General features: G+C 44.7%; 1 protein-coding gene across 1 annotated transcript; it reads left to right on the forward strand.

Annotated features, from left to right (window-relative positions):
- Positions 1-3,347: 3,347 nt before the first annotated feature.
- SNCG (synuclein gamma) lies at positions 3,348-19,834 on the forward strand. Its single transcript, XM_017807002.1, has 5 exons — positions 3,348-3,726; positions 8,768-8,809; positions 9,673-9,800; positions 18,243-18,326; positions 19,449-19,834. Exons 1-5 carry the CDS (start codon positions 3,606-3,608, stop codon positions 19,476-19,478), a joined length of 405 nt encoding a protein of 134 aa, XP_017662491.1. The 5' UTR covers positions 3,348-3,605; the 3' UTR covers positions 19,479-19,834.
- Positions 19,835-20,703: the final 869 nt, after the last annotated feature.

The following is a 20,703-nucleotide window of genomic DNA, read 5'->3' on the forward strand; positions in this document are numbered from 1 at the left end:
GTTAATATTATTCTTCATGCAAAAACTTCCTGAACAAAGGATATTTACCAGCCACAAAAGCAGTCTGTCTTTCCCTTCCTTACTTGTCTTTCAAACAGCATCATACACCATTTAAATACTTCAATGGAATATGACCAAATCACACTCCTTTCATCCAGCAAAATGACTTTGTCAGCTGTTAGTCTCCAGCATGAGTTCATCATTAAAGGACAAGGTTAAGGTTTTGTGTGTGGAGTAGCTTGCAACTGGGAAAACTCAAGAAGGAAGAGACACAAATTAAGCAAAATCCTGTTTTAATCTGTTGCAGGCGCAAAAAGACGGTAGAGGACAGGGAATCTCGATTTCTGCTTTGCATTCTTTTCACTCCCTTGCATCAGTGCTTTGGGGAATAGGTAGACTTGAGTTAGAATTCTCTTGCCCACATTCCAGAATTGCTGGCAGGCGTTGCACAGACCTGCTCTCGGATACCTGCCATCAGCACCAGGAGAGAGGTGTAGGTGCGTGAGAGGTGGGGAACTGCTCCTTGCAGGGACCTTCAGAAGACTGGTGTAACACAGCCAGAGGCTCAATGGCCAAGCCTAAGCAGCCAGAATTCAGACTTTAAATGAACAGAAGCTGGATGGTTTGTCATTGCACAAGTCAAGACAAGGCTTTCTTTCGGTATTATGCAGAACAGTCACATGTTTTTGAGATACAAATTTGTTTACACTGATATGAATTATATTAAATCATAATAAAAATAAAAGGAACTTAAGGTGTAGCTTAACTGGCATCTCCCTAGTGTCACAAGGCAGATAACAGAGAAAAAGAGGTTGCTGGCAGGTGAGATAGGAACTTAGGGTCTCTGAATTGCCTGCTGGAGGACCTTTTCTTTAGCTCCTGATTATATGATCTGATGCAAGGGGCAAACTTACCAGGCACAAAATCTGGTTGCTTACCTTATCCTGTAGTTAGATCTACCTGAGCCAGGACTGGCAACAAACTGGGACTGAATCCTCTGCTTAGAGAGAAATAGGGTAATGCAGTTGCATTGAAGTGGCAAATGTTCAGGAGCCACTATGGATGCTTGCCCTATATAGATCATCTACGATGTTGTCTTGAGTCCAGAGTTTTCCTAAAAAGGTTTCAAGGTAAAACAATGCCTGTGCAAACTGCCTGCTTCCTTGGGAGGGATCCAACAGCATTTAAATGCCTCTTGTGAACCCTTTCTGAAGGTCATCGGGAGAGGAGAAGGCAGGAAAGGAGTATCCCACTTGAGTATTGGCTAATTCAATCTGGTGATGATTCATGTTTCACATCCCAGCATGGCTTGATATTTCATGTGTTTGTTACCTTTTATAGCAGTGCAAAATATGTAGAATTCAATTGTACAAATCACAGTGACAGAACAATAGCTGAATGAAATCAAAATACACTTCTCACCCAGCCTTATCAGCCTTGGCATTCTCAAGTAAAAATACCAGTAAAACCCATAGCCATGGGAAGATCTGTGCTCTGCTTTAACGGTCTTTGAAAACCTGATGAAATAGTAAATGGTGCCTGTAGCAATTCCCAAAGGCCGTAAATTCATTTTTTTACCAAATGTAGCTAAAACAAGACTCCTGCCCTGTGCCTGATGAAATCAATGGCAGTTTAGCAACTGGCTCCAAGAGCAGCTTGGCTAAACCACTGCTTGTATGGCACAATAAGATGCAGATACCTTCAGTTTATGTGTAGCCTGGCAGCAGAAACAAACACCAGCCATGGCACCAGCCACCTAAGGGGAGTTTTGAAGGATGGTGAGAAAAGCCTTTTTTCACTTCTTCCTGCAACAGTCTGCAACAGTGTGAGCTCCTATAATAATTGGTATGCTGTGCTGGCCTTCTTGTCAGTCTTGCACTTTTTTTAATTAACAGCTGATAAATTAGTTAATGTGACAGAGGTTTGGCTCCTCTACATTCAAATGGAAAATTTTTCTTCCATTTATAAGTACGGAGCCTTATTTGTGAGAAAAAAAATTAAGAAATCTATATATTATTTTCCAGATCAGCAGCTTTTCAATTGTTTCAGTATGGGGTAAAAAAACCCACTCCCAAAAACTGCAGAACTATTCTTAGTTCCACGGTAAGAACTCTGTTTGTGTACATGTCTGCATGTAGACACAGATATGCCATTTTTTATTCAGACCTTTTTCTTTTCTGTGTAGTCATTGCCCATCTGAGACTTCCAGGCTGAAAACTTGTGGCAGCAGTGGCTTACAAAGCACTGCATTTCATGACATTACAGTGTGCTACCCTCTCATAATGCAGCTCAGCCTCTGAATTTCATATTCTGTTTGCCTGGTGAGGAGAAGCAGCCAAAGCAGGTCAGGGTTTGGGCTCAGAGGATGATGATTCATGGCTTCCGTAGTTTCACATATGGCACTATTAAAAATAAATTAATTAAAAATCACCTTGCTGCACCAGCAATTGCTTTCACAGGTGCTAGCACTGAATTTTGGTTTGCTAGTGGGACAATAGATGATTTGGGCCACTCAGGACCTACTTCAGAAAACAACTTAAGTAGAGTTTGACTGCAAGCACATTAGGATATCCAGCTGTGATTAGTTATTGTGGGTTTGTATCTTTTCCTAGCAAGGCCTGGAGGCTGGATGGATCCTCTCTGCAAGCTGTAAGATTTGCCCAGTCAGTTCTGTGCTGGGTGTGTTCCTGCCCCGCTGTGCTCTGCAGCACAGGCCTCTGACGTCGGCGTGAAACGTCGTCTGGCTGTGCGGCGGCAGAGCAGAGCTCTGTCTGCAGCAACTCAGAGAAACAAATAGGAAACAGGATTTCCCCCAACAGGCATCTGATTTTTCAGAAATGAACCGTTGTAATGGGATGTACAGCTGAGCAAAGCCCACAATTTATAGTGAATGCCTTCAGACTTGACAAACGTGGCAAGTGGGACCTCTAGCTCCCTTCACCTGAGCCACCAAGCTGTAGCTGGTTCCTTTTTCTCTCAGTATTTACTAGAAATAATGTTGTCATTACCACTTTGTGCAGGGTGGGTTCTGCTAACTGCCAGACCACAGAACTTCGACCCTGTTTGTTTGCCACATGTAGTAGCAGCTTTATATGCCCTCCACCCTCTAGGGACCCATGAGAGCTGTTGTTTGGCTCCTGCTGCAGCCTCGGGAAGATGCCCTTTCAGGAACTCAGCTCTCCAGATAAACAGTCTCCCTCTTCACATGAGAGCATCCTTGAGTGAGAGCATTGCAGCATATTTTAAAAGCTCTATCTGTCTGGAAATTTTCCAGTCAGTCCCTTACCTACTGCTGTCGTTGTCCTCCTCTCCCCCTCCCTTCTTAAAGCTTCCCAAGCAGATCCATATCATTAATATTTCAGTATCAGCTGCACACAGGCATTGGCTACACTGCAGCACACTTCATCAATAAGAGCCAGCGAGGGCTGTGAGGTTTGCCACACTGCCTTCATCCAGCGGAGGAGTGAGAGCAAAGGCAGAGCCTGGCAGAGAAACAGAGTATCTGCCGAGGGTAAGGCTGCAGTTCGCAGTCCCAGCCTTGAGGTGCTTTTTGCTGCTGTCCCTCGTTCAGATCATCCCAGATAATACCTTAACAAGCAACAAGAATGGATGTCTTTAAGAAAGGTTTCTCCATTGCTAAAGAAGGTGTGGTGGCTGCTGCAGAAAAGACCAAGCAGGGAGTGACAGAGGCTGCGGAGAAGACTAAAGAAGGGGTAATGTATGTAGGTAAGAGAGAACTAGTTTGAATCTACATTTGAGCATGAACAGCTGCATAGATTGTCTCTGAGAAAGCCTGGGGAAATTATATTGTGTCTGGAGCTCGGGAATGAATAGCAAGGAGATCTGGATAACATCCTCAGCTCTACACAGAGTTTCTTTGTAAACCTGGGGTGCCACAGCCTCCCCATGCCTCAGTTTCCCCAACTGTAAATTAGACATAGAAACGATCACTACTGTAGGGGAGACAGAAGGAATGTAATGTTGAGGAGCAGATGCTCAGGTGTAAGGTTTCTGTTAGACCAGTCACTGATTGTTTGCCGGGTGAGTCAGACACTCTCCAAGCATCTAAGCCCTGCTGGTCTCCACCTCACCTCCACACTGAGACACGCTGAGGAGGTCCCTGAGAGGAGCCAGCAGTGTTAGTAAGAGGGGATTGCAGGATGCATCTGTTTCCCCACAAACAAACTGTTTTATCCTGAAATCCTTCTCTTGTTCACCAACCTATTTCGTTGCCCATGCACACATTAATCTTGCTTTACAAGAGACGCCCGAATTCCTTTTGCCCAAAGAATAGGATCTGGAAAACAGCACGCCTGATGTCCTGTCTGGAGACCTCTCTCACAGTTAATGGGCTGTTTCAGAAACCTCTCCTTTCAAGGTCACCCTCGAAACCCACTATCTTCACTATCTGGCAAATGCAATTATATGGCTGGATGGTCAGATATTCCAGATAATACAAAATCTACAGAGTCTTAGGTTCCCAAGACTGATTACCTTACTGCTGATTACTGTGTTTCACACAGCTTTTCATTTTTGCTAGATGTGGGAAAGAGGATTTATTTTAGTTGGAAAGTTTACATGCACGTTCTTCCTGCTATCATACTGCAACATCCACAGCTATACTTAGCTACTGTATTTAAAACAGCTCTATTGCAAATAGCTACAGACATATATTTGTACATTATAAATGAATATAAAATTTGTATGTAGCAGGTCTGGTAAGGTCTTCATCCTGAATTTTTAAATACTTAACTATTGGCATGCTGGAAATGAATGGATGTAAAAGTTCACATTTCAATTTGAAGCTGACTCACAAGAAAAAAGGTAAGCAGAGTCTCTATAAACAAACTAACTACAGTAACCGAAACACCAGCCAGTGAAATGTCACATATGGATGTCACATTGTGGCATCACTACTGCTCCACCTGCTTCCAGATTTGAGTCATGTCAGGGCTATTCAGAGTTTTTATACATAATTCCTCACATCTCTGTTCAGTCACGTTGTACACCTCCATAATGTGACCTGCTTTTCAGGTGCAGAGTCTCTTTATGAGATTCTAACCTTTCAATAAAGTTTTCTCTAAGTCTAAAACTAAAAAGCCTTAAAACCTTAATCTCTGAATGAGAATCAGATAAGGATCAAGGTGAAAATTAAGTGCTTTCTCCTTTTACTGGTTTGGTTTGTTGGTATAGTGCCAGTTCTAGCCCTGTCATGCACTGCACAGGGCTTTGCCTTGGGCTGATTCAGTTCCTGTTGCACACTAGGGGAAGCTCAGCCCTTTGGGGAAAATTCAGTCTTTCACAGGCAGGAAAAGTCAAGGCCAGATGCTGATTAGCTCAGAAAATCAGGTTTTTTAATAACCAGGGAAGGTGGAGGCATGGTATATCTGTTAAAACTGGAATGATTAGTATGTTGTTCATGCTGCCTTTTATCACTCTGTGCCATGTGAAGGGTAAATCACAGACCTGAACTGTTCTTTCCCTGCTCCTTCCTTTGCAGAGCCCTATCCCAGCAGCTTCATCTAGAGCATTAGGTGTCAAAACTTGAATTTTTGGATGCTAGGAGAAAACAATACTGCATCAAACCTTGAGGGTCTTTTCAGAACATCAGGAAAGGGAGGAAAATCCCCATAGCCTAGGATGGATGAAGTGGATCCCTGACTTTTATTCAGGTTTGTGCTAACTCATTGCTGACTCTCCAAGGAGGATTCCAGGTGTCTGGGCACAACCCCCACATCTGGTGAGTCACTTGCTGCTGCCCAGGGGAAGAAAAACAATACTCATTCAGAGGCACCTGCCTGGAGCAAACAGTATCACTGGGGCACTGTGGCCAGCTTGTCCCTCCCTCTGGTCCAAGCAGGTTCAGCTTCCACGAGCCGTGGCAGAGAGGAGATGCCTCCCTCCTGTGCTGGCACTGCAATGCGGTTCACAGCCGGGCCGGCCCGAGGTGCTGCCATCGCCGGGGCAGTCAGGGCGTGGGGTGCTCCTGCCCCTCCGTGTGGCTTCCTGAGCAGGCAGGATAGAGAAGAGGGGGCATGAAAAGAGGGGAAATCCTGTAGCGTGGGTCACCTTTGCACTTAGCAGAATCACAGACTGCTCTGCAACTTGTGACAGCCTCTGGGTACACCAAAGTGGCAGGGGATCCCTCACAGTTAGTGGGGATCCAGCAGCTGGTTCAATGGGCTGTCTTTTTTTGTTTGGTTTAAAAAGGGGGATAAATGATGCTGCAGTTAGTTAATGAATTTAATGCAAAGCTGCATCAGAGTATTGAGTATAAGGTCATTAGTACTGTTTAATGCTATAATTCAGTAAGCCTCAACAAAGAATGCACTTCTAGTTTTCCAGAAAGATTTTCGACCGTGTGTGTCACAGAAAGCCCCAACGCACCAAGCTCTACTTAAACCAAGTGACTCCTGCAGGACTTAACGCCCATCATAATATCCCTTTCTACTCTAAACCTTCTCCCACCACCTCAGTCCCACCCTTGCCGTACCAAAGCTCTCACAGATGACTCACAGCACTCAGAAGAGGCAGGATGCATGAACTTTTAATTCTGTGTACAGAAGCCGCAGGCAAGGGCTAATGAGCGAAATGAGATTGAGCATCAGGTGATTGCTTTCTGATTCAACAGATGCGGGTTGCTGGCAGGAGTGTGCGCCGGAAGGTCAGGTTTCATGCGGTGCATAATGGATGTGAGCCTGAGTCATCGGGTGTGGCCGGGCCGGGAACGTGAGGCGAGCTCTCCCCGGGCTGCAGCAGGGACTCTTCCCAATGACACTGCTTCTGTGGCAAAATGGATTCGGATGTTTTTCTTCTGTCTGCAGCCCTCCTTTCTGGAACTGTTTTTGATCAGCAGATATAGCCCCCAACCACTCCCCTCCCCCTGTAAAAGAATTGAGCCCCGATAGTCACCTTAAAAGTCTGGTAAAAAATATATAGAAGACAGAAGTCTCACTAAGAGTGTTTACTGCACAACTGAAACACATGGAAGTCTAATACAGCAAATCATCCACTTTGCTTACCTATCAACTGCCCTTTGACCAAAAAACAACAAAAAAGGGCTGTGCTTGAACATCTGTGTCTGACATGAGACACTCTTGTATGTCAGATAAGCATTGTGGCAGTGTTTCATAGAAGCACTGGGAGGGAAAACAGAGCACGATGGTGTCTGAATTGAACAGTGTGTTTGGCCCACTCAGGAGCTCACATTCATGGCTTGAGACTCGCACTTGCTCTGCTCGCTGCTGTGCTTCTGCTCACATTTGTGTATCACGGGCATCATTATTAAATCCAGCTCACAGCAGTGCACGTGTATCACGTGCACCACTAGGAACTGCAGTTTACAGCACTAACGAGTATAATAAAGTACAAAGATTTCATCTCTTCAGTTTTAACACAGTTCAGGAGGGTGGAGTGAAATGTTGAGGGCATATTGTAGTAGAACAGTTTTGTTCTGCCCCGGGCGACAATTACAACCACCAAAATAAATCAACAATTGAGAATAACATCCAATAATACGTAACATGTGTCAGGCAGAACAGAGCTGGGCTGGATCTGTTGTTATCAGGGCACTGCACCTGTTTCACTTCTCAGGCTGCTAATGAGAACGAGATGTGGTTTGTAGCTGGTTTCTCCCACCACACCCGTGGATGCTGCACTTCCATGGAGTCAAAGATCTGCCTGGTTCTCTATTTTTATCATTTTGATGGTTGGCCATAGAAATCCTTTTGCTGTATCAGTATGGGAAATTTGAAGAGAGCCTGCTTAGGTGCAGATAATTTACAAAATACAGTAAAGTGAGACCAGTGGTATGTTTTGGCATTGTTCTTTTAAATTGTAACAGCGATAAATTTGATCCTTTATTTTTTCAATGTGTAAAGCACGTAGTTACTGTGGGGGCTGCCCATCTACCATATGATTTAGCTTATCTGCTGCAGTAAAAAGGTAGAAGGGATATATAGCTGGTCACTTGAAGCATGGAGGAAAATCACAGAGATTAATTATTCCTTAGGGCTATTTGTGTTGCAAACTGAATGCCTTCACATCCTGTTAGCTTTTCTGCCTTGAGAACAGCGAGATAAATTACAATGTAAGTATACATATGGTGTACTTTCATAATTTGAGATAAAACCATCTGCATTCTGTGTATCACTGTGAGCAGGCACTTACAGCCTAGGCTGAGGCACCAAAATGGGAATCTGGTTAGTAGGTATGTAGTAGGTGGGTGGTTGTTCTGTAAATTCAGCTTTAAGATTCTCAAGTCTTTACTTGTGATATAGAATGAGATTTTAAATGACTGCTGCAGCCAAGGATTCTGCTGAAAGGCAGGAGAGAGTCACAGATGTGACTCCTTGTCTTGCAAAACTGAAGTAGGTGAGATTTTACCAGGTGATTTAATATACAGTCATTTTTACAATTAGCTTAACATTGACTTACCACTATTTAACTGTTCTTTTAATTTTGGAAATATTCCAGGGACGATTTTTCATAGTTCAGCATGATATAGTCAAAATTTTTCAGGTCTAGGCATCTCCAGAGAATTTGTTGTTGAAGTTCTCCAACTCTCAGCACAAAGGTACTTATTGACTTTATTGGGGAGGGAAGCTGGTCCCCTTTTCTGGCTCTACAAATGGCTTGTGTCTGAGCAGGAGGTACCAGCGGCACTATAGCTCCCTACTGCACTTTGTAAGAACAAAAAGCCGTACGTGTCCAGAAACCACAGGTTTCTTAGCTAGGTAGCACTGATGGACTGTGTTTCCTTTCACAGGCACCAAAACCAAGGAAGGCGTGGTGCAAAGTGTGACCTCAGGTAAGAGCACAGCCCTGAGAGGGATGTGGGAATCTGTGATGGTTTGCCAAATGGGAGGTCTGTGGGGGACACCACTGACATGTGTGACCTTCCAGGTGATGAATGGAGGATGCTTGCCAGGAGCAATGGTTCAGGGTCTGGCATTTGCAGTGGACACAGATGGGAGAAAATAATTGATCAGTAGAGCGGGTCAAAAAATCTAATAAAGGTTACTTGGCAGACTGGGATGATTCACAGCAATTTAGACATTTCACAATGTCAAGTGTGCTGCCCAGCATGAAGAAAGGATTTGCTTGCATCAGTTCCTGTCGGGCCAAAACCGTGGTCTTTGGGAGACTCCTGTCAGGCAGTCACAGAATCAAGGACCCAGAGGGTTCCTTCTAGGACCCAAGCTCCAAGGCAGAGCAGCCATGTGGACTGCCTTGAAGGGAGATGAATGGATCCTTTCCCTGGAGAATTTCATAATGATTACTTTTTTCTACCCAGGAGTATTAAATCAAACAGAGGGTACCCATGAAGAGGCCATGCAGAATCTGCAATGCAAAATACCTTATTTGCACTATTGTCTCTTAGTATTTGACGGTGAATTTTTCATTCTGACAGTGAATTTTTCATTCTGCAGTTTCCCACAATGACTGACAGGCTGCAGTGCTGCTCTCTGAACAGCATTTTGAGTCAGACAAAAACCCTTACAATCATAATGTAAATTCAGACGTGATCTCATCTAAAAAAATCCAAACAAGGACTGTACAAGGGCCAATTTCTTCTTTTACCTCAGTGCATTCATGTTATTGTCCCGGGGAATTTGGCAGCCTTTTGGCAGTGTCTAGCTCACTGACTTTCTGCTTTTGTTAAAACCCCAGTTGCTGAGAAGACCAAAGAGCAGGCCAATGTGGTGGGAGAGGCTGTAGTAGCCAGCGTGAATACAGTGGCAAACAAAACTGTAGAAGGAGCAGAGACCATCGCAGCCACCACAGGAGTTGTAAAAAAGGTATGTTTGTTTCTTCAGTGGTGTGCAGGATGGAAGAGTCACCTTTGGATTACACTTAAAATACCTTCAAACATTTACAGGTGATGGTTTTCCTTATGTAATGAAAGGTTTGCAGCAATATCTGCTTTTGTATAACACTTAATATTATCCTATAATGCATAATATAGTCACAGAATCATTTAGTTTGGAAGGGACTACTTGAGACCATCTAGTCCAACCTCCTTAGGGTCAGTGAGAGAGGACTCTGTACAGCTGAATTTTGAATATCTCCACAGATGGAGACTCCTCAACACCCCTGAACAACCAGTGCCAATGTTTGACCACCCTCACAGGAAGAGAGAGAAAAAACAGAGTGTTTTCCTCTGTTCAGATGGACACTTGAATCAATTTGTGCCCATTGCCTCTTGTCTCATCAGTGAGCACTGCTGGCAAGAGTCTTTCATTTTCTTATGAATGTAGAAAAGCATTTTTCCCCAGGAACTTGAGCAGAAATGCGGCTGGGCTGCAGTGAGCACCTGGATGGAGTCAGAGCTCTGGGATGTGCAGGGTGGGAAGGCACAGGAGCTCAGCACTTGCCCTCACACCTGTGCCACACTGGTGGGATACACAGCCTCGGCCCGGGCAGCTCCGGAGGCAGCAGAGGGCAGCAGCAATTCAGGCACAGCCCGGTCCTGGCAGAGCGCCTGACCCTGCTGCTCTGCTTCCTGCTGGTTTTGGCAACATCCAAGCACTTATTGATAAAGGCCGTGTGATCCAAATTGTGCACGGATTAAGCCAGATTCAGACAAGGCATCTTCTGTCCTCCAGCTTAATTTGGCACTTGGACTGCTTCAAGTGAGGGGATTAAGGGGCATGTGAAGGAGCAGAACAGTTCCCTAGATGAAGGCGGTGTTGACCATTAGAGAAGATGCTTTCCCCGGGTGGTAACAAACAGCAACCATTTGTACAGCACGATGTACAAATACTTGGCAGCTCTTTGGTAAGCCCAGCTCTTTCCCCTCTTCAGTGGGCTGTGATCACTGCTGTTGACAGCCACATGAGCTAGATGAGTCACAACAAACCCAAACCCTGAATCAAAGCAAAGCCAGGCTGGCCAAAATTGTTTTAATTGTTCAGATAGTCGGCTGATTAATTTCCTGACCTGCACGTAAACACATTGTGATGTGAAACAAAACTTCTACACAGCATATAAATCCTGAGAGAATAGCCTAACAAAAGAGGGGAACAGCAGCTACGAGTGACGCAAAATGTCCTCCTGCAAGCATGTGAAAAGGGCAGATACAGGAGTTCTGCTAAGCCCCTGGGATAAGATTAATCTCTATTCCCACAGCATTTGGGCTGTAGGAGCAAACAGTGATTCCTAATTCCATGGGGCCAGAATACCCCCTTCAACCTTTCAGCTGACCTGGTGCAGGGTGATTGACCCAGGAGAGTGAGGAATTTGCTGACTGTAGGAATCCATCCTGCAGGTATTGGACTGTCTTCCCTCTAGCAAGGAGTGAGCAGCAGCAATCTTGTTCCCCTTTCCTCCGAAGTGAGAGCCCCACCTCAAAGACTGACAACTACAGTTTACAGCTGATTTCAGAGTTCAAATCAGTCAATGTTATCTGTTTCCATCTTTGTGAATGTAGTCCCTCAGAAAATCAGTGATTCCTTCACCCTAGTAGAGGTTCTGGCTTATGCAGACTGCAGGCAATATACAGAGCTGTGAGGGTTTGGAGGGTTAAAGCATTAAGCATCTGAACTGTCATTTTGGCATCTTCCATTGATTGGAGTGCTGATCTGACTGCTTAGAGTTAAAATGGAGATCATTCAAGAAATAAAAAGTTAGGATGTGTCACATGCCAAAGGGCAGACTAAATGGAACCAGGAGACTGGTTTGGACACAGCATCGTGGTGTCATGCCAAACAGCAGAGGTGGGCAGCAGAATGAAAACAGGAGGAGAAAAACAAGACAAAGTCACAGGAGAAAGGAATTCAGGAAAAAATGTTTGTTTCTGTGAAAGAAGGGTCATCTATTCTACTGGTTTAGCTCAGCTTAGTAGTGCAAATCTTTTATTCATGCTCGCTCACGATACTTTATCATAGAGCTAGACACGGAAGATTGAGCTCCATGAGCAGACCGAGCACCTCCCAACTGCTAATGGTTAATTGCCTTGGAGCCAAGGCTGCTCCTGAGGGAGGGCCCTGAAAGGAATAGAAGGAGTTGTGCTGGGCTCTTGGGCACCAGCTGCTTTTTCTCCAGATCTGCTCCTATTGTGCTGCACAGTTTGCTAATGGAAATACATCCAGAGTCTGCCAAGAGCAGCACCAGGCACTATAATGCCTATGGGAGACCCATTGAAGATACACTAAGAGTGATAAGTTAAAGCTTTTAGATATTTAAGCAGTGAATACCTACTGTTATCATCTTGCAATCCTGGAGTCATACACAAGCCTTTCAGCCCCTGAAGTTTGAGGGAGGTGTTATATCCAGTGCTGAGACTTCTTTGTGTTCCATCCTGTCCTCCTCCTTTCTAATTGCACAGAGCAGTTGCTAATGCCTTATTTTGGTTTTCAGCTGTCTCCAGTGCTGTTCCCTGCTGACTTTATAGAGGGGTTGTTCAAAGCACCAGGGATCTGTGTGAATGCCTGGCACTGAGCAGTGCAGGAGGGTGACTCGGGTCTGGGGGAGGCAAGTGGCCTAGGAGGCATGTCTCCAGCTGAGCTTTCCCACTATTAATATCAATTATGGAGAGCTTGTTGACATTTAATCTGTGCATTTGACAGCTAGCATGGGTGGCAGGAGAGGGGAACTCTGAGGATTCTGAGTTAAGTTTTGCTCATGACAGCAGCCATGGGTTGGTTCAGTTCTGTGGGTGTCCCGCGTGGTGACTTGGGTCATGGGAAAGAATTCAGCCTGCTATTGGATCGTGGTAGGCACTGAAATGTGCACACCCATGGGGCAGTTGGCAACCTGCTGCTCCTTGCTGTCCTTGGTGGGAGCACTCAGAGCCATGCAGAAGGAAATGAGGCTGGAGTAGCTCTATGCCTGTGAGGGGGTGCCAAGTACCAGATGAGAACAACGTTACGTAGTGTTGGCATCGCCTGATAGGGCTTTGGCAGTGGCCTGGTCGCTGCTCACTGAGTACAGGAAAGTATTGACTGATTTGGGGGAGTTTTTAAGTATTAACTAAAAAATATGTAAGTTAAGAGATTATAAACTCGCCACAATTTTTCTGATCCACAAAGGAATGAAACCCATCAGCGATGTGTTCTGTCTGTGGCTCCGCACCCATCCCCATCCCTGGGGTGGACATCAAGAGATTCCAGTGAGATAACCACCCACTACATATCCCTGTCTTAGGAGAGGATTAATTCTTCGTCTGCATGACGCAGCACAGAGCTTGCTGCAATGCAGACACCACGTGGCTGGGAACGAGGGCACGTACATACACTCACAAAATGTCCTTCAGGGAGTGGAACAACTTCCCCAGTATGATGCTTCCCTGCACCCTCTACCTAGATCTTCCCCTTAGATCTATTTGTCCTGAAGGTTTTCATGATTTAGCTGTCAGCTCATGACTCTGTCACTTTGAATTGGGTTTGATCCTTTTTTTGTTTCGCTCCATTAATTATTGGAGCAGTTGTCAGTTATGTGCATCCACTGGGTGCGTTCACTGGATCACAGCGTTTCCCTGTGCACCTGATCTCGTGTGCACGAGCCACACCCAGGCTGGGGCTCATCGCTTTCATAACAGCTGCACACTCTGGAGGTGAACGATGGTGGCCTTGATTCTGCTCACTCACACCCTGCAACACCACCGAGGCCAAGGCAGTTGCACCGAAGGAATTGGAAGCAGAAACTGAGTGACCTCCCCGTTCAAGTTAGTCTGGGCAGGGCAAGCGCCACTAGGAGAGAGCAACCAAGGGCATTTGAGAGGCCAAGGAGGGCAGAGCTGCTGAGCAAGAGGAGCAGGGAAATCAGCAGCTAAACTGCCTTACAGTTAAGTAGAATAAATAGTTGCAACTCTTCCTCTTGGCATTCAAGCTTCTCTGTACTTGGTTGATGCAGTGATGCATCCCAGTAGTATCCGTCCACATCTGATGGAGCAGGAGAGACTACAAAAGCAGTGTGGAACAGGGTATTCTGCCTACAGGCACTTTTTTTATGCTTTCTTCTCAGTCTCGTTAGTGCATCCAGGCATACATTTTCTCATGAAAAAATAGCTGAGTTGGTGGCACTGGTGAAGCCTTAAAGTCTGCAAGACCACGTGTTTGCTTCATGGCTCAAAGCTGTGCCGCAACAATCCCGTAGGATACATTGTTAAATATGTATTATTTCTATAAGCAGTCCCGGGAAAGTGTGAGAGTCTGGCTGTGAGCTGGATGAAAACAAAGCCCCCCCAAGAGTCCATCTGGATTTGCAGGGTAAGACAGGGCTCCTGTGTGCCCATCTCTCTGTCCTGTTGGTAGGTCCACTCACTTTAGGCACGAGTTGACCTCTTAGAGCTGTCAGCATCACTCCAAGCACGTTCAGCCTGAAACCTATACAGCACAGCCTGTCCATAGGACCTGTCAGGTTGCCTGAGGATTTACGAGGGAGTGGAGTGGGGATACTGCCAAGTACTGTTGTGTTTGCTCCAACGCCCAAGGTCAAGAGCACTACAGGAGGCTGAACCTCTCTGCCTTATGCAATTGATGTCCCATTGAGGGCTGTTAAATTTGTAGCAGATGAGGCTGCCAGTGAACCTCTCTGGCTTTACAGCCTAATAATAATAATAATAATAATAATAATAATAATAATAATAATAATAATAATAATAATAATAATAATGAACTCTTGCTCGCCACTGAATTTTTTGAGATTCTAGTGAGTCATATGCCAGCATCCAATATTGGATTGCTTTCTCTGTTATATAAGGAAGATAATACTAATAAGGTTATTTTTGTCTGAATTTTTGGGAAAAGCAAAAAAGCCCTACGGGCTTATAACATAATATAGATAAAAATATAAATTCCATTTTGTATATGGACTCAGAACATGCAACTCAGTTGGTAAGCTGGAAAAGGGAATTTCATAGAACCTGAGGGGAAAAAAGAAATCTGAGAAATGAAATTATAATTAATTATTTTTCAATATTTCTGGGGTTTCAAATCAGTTTAAAAAAATATTAAAATATCTGAACCCGGGAGCCTATAGTATGGTCTATTTAAGATCTCAACATTACACAGGAATATCTTTATAAATGGCAGATCTAATTTGTCAAGTCCTTCATTTGTGGTAGCTGAACATGTACCTATGTTTCATAACCTTAGTTAAATATTGTTTTTTATATATATAAATCTTCTATAGTGTATATATTTTATATGGGAATGTATTTTTTATTCATAAAATATTTAAAAACTTGTATGGTATTCCTTTAAGAAATTCTAAGGTCTTGTGTTTCACTTAACTATTATGTTAAAGTCCTTAATTCTCTCTTCATTAGCAAAAAAGATTCAGCTTCTCCCCCAAAAACAGAAGAAAATAGCCCATAGCAAACTGATTTTTTTTTTCATTTAAAATACTTATTCTAAGGCAATGCATGACTTCTGAGGGGACAAAATCTTGTTTCACTTCAAGAGCAGGAGGACCATTACTAATTGCTTCATGGTTTCAACATGCCTCTCCCTTAGAAAATCTTGTCCCTTTTAATGAGCAGATGAACAGCGAAAGGAATGGCAAAACTCTTGCTGTCCCCCAGAGAAGCTGGATTTTCACCTTTGCTTTCTTGCCCAGCATTGTGCTGTGGGTCAGTGCTATAGCTGGAGCTCGTACCCAGGGATCTCTGGCTCTTCCTCCAAAGTGAAGACCCTTCCATCACGTGGTCCTGCTCTGTTTTCCTGAGCAGTTACTGCAATCCTCACCCAGCTAACACCCAGCTGAAGAATGCAGCCCTTCCTCATCTCAGGATCACTATTCTGGGCAGGGTGGGAAGCGCGTGAGAAAAAGGCTGTGAGGCGACATCCCTAACACAGCCTGACACCTCTTCATCCTGCAATTGTGCTGGTTCCTCCACCAAAGTTTAGAAATACTATCCAGAAACATGGTTGCTTCCCTTTCTAAAAATAGATGGTTGATTTTTATCCTTCTGGAGCAGAGTCTTGGCAAGGAGAGCACGATTTAAGGGATATAACAAGCAGCACAATAGCTGAACAGGGATTCTTCAGCCCATCCGTTGCTCTTGGACGCAGTGTCCTGAGGGTGGTCCTGAGGAAGGTATCTCTTTTCCATGACTCTTTCCACATCTACCGCAGCTGAGTTCCCTGCCCACAAGAACAGGAGGTGGTTGTACCCTGCAGAAAGATAGAGTGCACCTCACCTCTCCTTGTGTTCCTGTGAGCTGTCCTCCAGGTTCCCAGCACAGCTCAGCACCTTCGGCAGTCACCTTTGATTGACCTTCACGATTTCACACAGCAGCTGGTAACTCCACCTGCAAAACACCTACGAGACACCTGCTGTTGCAGCTACTGTGAGCAGCTTGCATTGCAGATTTCTTTCCTTTCCACCTAACAGCCAAAAAACCTGCTTGTAAAGCTTGAAAATACAATTTGAGGCTATTTTTACCCGCTTTGGCCTAACTCGTGCTGTTGAGTTATAAGGCGTAGTACTTTTTATATGCATCTGAAGTCTTTTCAAGCCACAGGCTGGATCCTGAGGCTGGATCCTGAGGCTGGATCCTGAGGCTGGATGAGCCTCCATAAATTCAGAGCAGTGAGCTGTTTGCTGACTGCAGGGGAGTTGCATTTCTGAAAGGCTGTGGCTGAGTGGCTCCATCAGAGCTATGGCCTCTCCACAACAGCCACGATCCCTGCTGTGCTGGGAGAAACTGTCTTCCATGATGTGCACAATTTGATGTCATTAAGTTACCTGGGCTTACTTAAAACAGCTCAGGCCAACAATGCAGTGCAAATTAAGGGCGTGTTCCTTGGGAAAAGGTGGTCACACTGTGCTTCTCATCTGGAGACACCCCAGTACGTGGTGCTCTCCATAAACAAACTAATCAACTCTAGTCTCAGCAGGGAGACGAAGGGAATGCCTGCAGCTGTGACAGACATCAGTACTGGGCTGCAGCTCATATTTTGGCTGTTTTCTGGTTTTGGTGGATTGATCCCTTGGTAGCTTATATGGAGAGCAGAAAGCCTATAGGTAGGAGAAGCAGGTTGCAGTGCTTCCATCTCCTGGCTCCCCTTCCTGCCACAAAAAGACCTGAAGTCCAATTTTCAACTTAAATTTTCATGGGCTCCACCTTATATACTCTGTGTATTTTTCCCTTTTTATTTTGTATCCCCTCTTCTTCCATGATTCAGTCCCAAAAGCAGCAGGAGTGCTCTCCTACTGATAAGAACACTTATGACTGAACAGGAAAATAAAGACACGTGTCAAAATTAAGAGTGGAGTTCCCCAAACACAAGGGAGCATGAAGCTCTGTTTACGGGAGGCTTGGCAGGGACATTTGGTCTGTACTGCATCACCAGCAGCACCAGGGAATGTGGTGACCCTGTGTTTCAAAATGTTAAAATTCAAATGATAACTCTGTCCTCCATGCAAAATTGACTTTCCCTTTACATAATATGTGTGTCTCTGGTTCCCTCTGTGTTAGCCCTGACTTCACCTGGGAAAAGAGTAATTCAGGGAAACTGCTGGGCATGTGTGCTCAAAGGGGACAGAGAAGCTTAGTAATTTTGAGTTACCTGGTTATTTGGGGCTGGGCTATAGAAGTCCTGCTATTTCTGCTTCCTCCTGCTCTCACTGACTGATTCCACACAGGAGCATTTGTTCTTTCTGTCCAGTACAGTCAGGGTTTTGTCCTCTCTGGCTAAATTGTGCTTAAAGTAACTGCCTGGCAATACAACCTTTTCTCTTCCTTTTGGGCTAGAAAGGAAGCTGAAAGATGCAGGCAAATAGCTAAAAGAGCCAAAAATGCTTATGTAAATACTTGGACTCAAACACAAAACCTTTGATAATGACACTTTATCTGAAGCATGACATTAACAGTACCACAGTACTGCTGTATCGTAAATTAGTTTTAGTCTATGCAATAAGTGCTTAAAGTAAGTAAGATAATGTGGGGAAAGGCTTGGTGTACTCTTATTGTAGGTAAATTTATTTGTTCCTCCCAAATTTCTTCACGCTGAAAGAGTCAAAACTCTGGTCTCAGTAACAGAAAAAAGAACTGATTTTCTGAATGAAAAAGACCCTAAACCAGGTGGTAGGAAAATGAATTGCTTTTTCACAGATATCTGCTCCAACGAGCTGCACAACAAAAGTGGATTTCAAGCAATATTAAAGCTGGTGTTTTATTTGGGTGCGTAATGCTCAATCGCTGTCGCACAGCCTGCTCGAATGGTCTGTCTAAGATTAGGGCGATGACTCTGCATGTGGCAGCAAGGACAAACATTTTGCTTGTGACTTGGCAGGAGGACCTGGCAGCGCCGCAGCCGCCGGAGCAGCCCCGGGTGGCCGGAGAGGGGGCCCCGGCGCCAGGCACGGGCGGGGCAGAGGTAAGGGGGTGCCAGGGCCCTGCCTGCCACGGCCCCCGCCCTCTGGGGGCCACACGCGGGCTCTTTCTGGGTTACTGCTTTCCCCCCCTTCCCGGGAGAATTCCCCTTTGCACCCTGTGGTTGTAGATCTGCCGTGTGAGGTTCCCATCAGTATTCCCACTTTCCTGAGTTATTTGACAAAAACCTGAACTCATCAGTTCTCGCTTTTGCCACTTCCTTTTTTGGGGGGGACCAACAATTTTCTATTGGAGACAGACTGGACAGAGAGTAAACTGCTGCCTGGTGTGGGTTGATTTTGTGGATGCACATATAATAGTTAATGCTTTCTTTTGGTTTTGTCATCACATGAAACAGCTTTTTCCTGGTTGCAGCCATGCTTTAGAAGAGCTTTAGATAAAAAGTTAGATTTTTCTATAGATTTTTCTACATTTAAATTAGCTCTTTTAATTTTTGATCTGTTCTACCTGCAATGTCCTTTTGAAGCCCTGGGTCAGATATCAGTCTTTGGGCCACTTTCAGCTCTTGAACAAGAATAACTTATTGTCCAACAAGGATGCTTTAAAGGGGCAAATACTTCTCACACGGTATTTCCTTTATGGTTTCAGTCCTAAGGCCTTTGTCTGCCCACTCCACAGGTACTGCATGTACCCAAACCCCACATTTTTCAGCTTTTCCAAAGCTCAGACTGTTTTTGTGGTCTCAGCTTGCACCTACCACTCTCTGCCAGCCATCACCCCTGCTGCCAGTCCCCGAAATGAGCCCCACTAATGTGACTGACTCCATGGCTGCACCAGTGCTCATGTCAGGCTGCAGGAGCAGACCCAGCAGCAGAAAGCAGGACACTCCTGCTGGTGGCAGCCCGGCCCCACATTAGCTCGACTTCCACCATCTGGGAACTCACACCCTCATTTTCCCTGGAGGTCAGTGGGAGTGTGTCTGGTTTCCAGAAGGAATGGATATTTCATTTATTTTCTCTGCCACTTATGGTCCTCATTGTTTTGTAGCTGTTCGTGATTTTTTTTTTTTGTGGTGACTATTAGCATTGATTTTTCTCTTTATTTTATTTATATATGTTTTCCACTGGAAATATTTAACTGTTTTCCTATCTCTCTCCTCTCACAGGGTGAAATTGAAGGCGATCCATCAAGTTAGGGAATCCTAGGTCAAAAGAGACCATTCCAAGAGCGTACATGGAAATATTAGCTGACACTACAACAGGAAAATCCCACTGTCCATAGACTAACTACATTCAGCTCTGTAGTCTTTCACTTGCCTCAAAAAGAGTTGTACAATATATGTAAGCCAGACTCCTCTGATTGTAAGTAAAGTTCAGGTGTGTACCAGGGGGTCTGTCCTTCCCCACCTCCCTCCTGGCTTCCCGACCCACTTGCTTTGCATCTTTTGGTTGGACTCACTCGTCTGTGTGTCGCGTCCATCTGCACTGGCACTTGGGATCTCTAGGTATTGTGGAAATATTTTTTTTTAACTAATAAAAAAGTGTTTGAACACATTTTTTGTTCTGTCAGTTTTATTTGCACGTTTTAGGTGTGGATGCTTCCAAACTGATGCACTCTTCCTGTAAAAGTGCAGTATCAAGATACAAGGATCTCAAAACTATAAGGGCCTTAAAAAGATGGAGAATTGTGAAAAATTGTATTGCTGAAGTCAGTACTGTAGGTAGGCCAACTTCCAGTCTTTCAGGGCTGAGAAGCAGATATTTCACTATTTAAATACTTGCCATGTTTAAGGTGCGGGGGGGAGTACTGGACAAGAGGAGGCTTTTTAAAGGAATGTGAAAGTGATGTTGAGCTCAATTTATTCTGCTTACTACAGAGCTTGAAAACTCTATGCTGATATCTGGGTGCAACAAGCTGCTAGAAGGTAATTACAAAATGTGATGGGTACCAGCTGACCTGTGAGATCAGAACTGCATTACTGCTAGCAGGGGCAGGGAGGCTGTGCAATGCATCAGTGTGAGAGCAGCTGCCAAAGGAGAATTTACTGGCGCACCACAAACATGGCTGGTATTTATTGCAGCAATCTGCAGGTTAAGCTACGGAGTGAGAGCAGCAGAGACTTTCCACTTTAAAGACGTAGAGAACAGGGAAATGTTGCTACAAAGCTCATTGCTGTAAATCATGAGGATGAGTTTAAAGCACATCAGTAGGTATGGGTCTAAAAGTGGGTTCTTTTATTCACCTACAGATAGAACGCCCACGAATCCAGGAGAAGACAGTGTAAACTGTTGAGATTTAAACTGCTTCAAAATCAGATCATTACTCCTCATTAAGCTGCATAATGATGATGACTGTGGAAGATATTACAGGAGAGACTTGCTGTAGTATGGAAGGATCTGGCAAGTGTGCTAGCAGCCTCT

Source organism: Lepidothrix coronata, unplaced genomic scaffold (assembly GCF_001604755.1).
Source record: "Lepidothrix coronata isolate B3197 unplaced genomic scaffold, Lepidothrix_coronata-1.0 Scaffold17, whole genome shotgun sequence".
In the NCBI taxonomy this organism is placed as follows: domain Eukaryota; kingdom Metazoa; phylum Chordata; class Aves; order Passeriformes; family Pipridae; genus Lepidothrix; species Lepidothrix coronata.

Coding starts and splice junctions, on each gene's coding strand:
- SNCG (XM_017807002.1), top strand. CDS start 3,606: ATGGATGTCTTTAAGAAAGGTTTCTCCATTGCTAAAGAAGGTGTGGTG. Junction 8,810..9,672: donor GGTGCAAAGTGTGACCTCAG/GTAAGAGCACAG, acceptor TTAAAACCCCAG/TTGCTGAGAAGACCAAAGAG. Junction 9,801..18,242: donor CCACAGGAGTTGTAAAAAAG/GTATGTTTGTTT, acceptor GTGACTTGGCAG/GAGGACCTGGCAGCGCCGCA.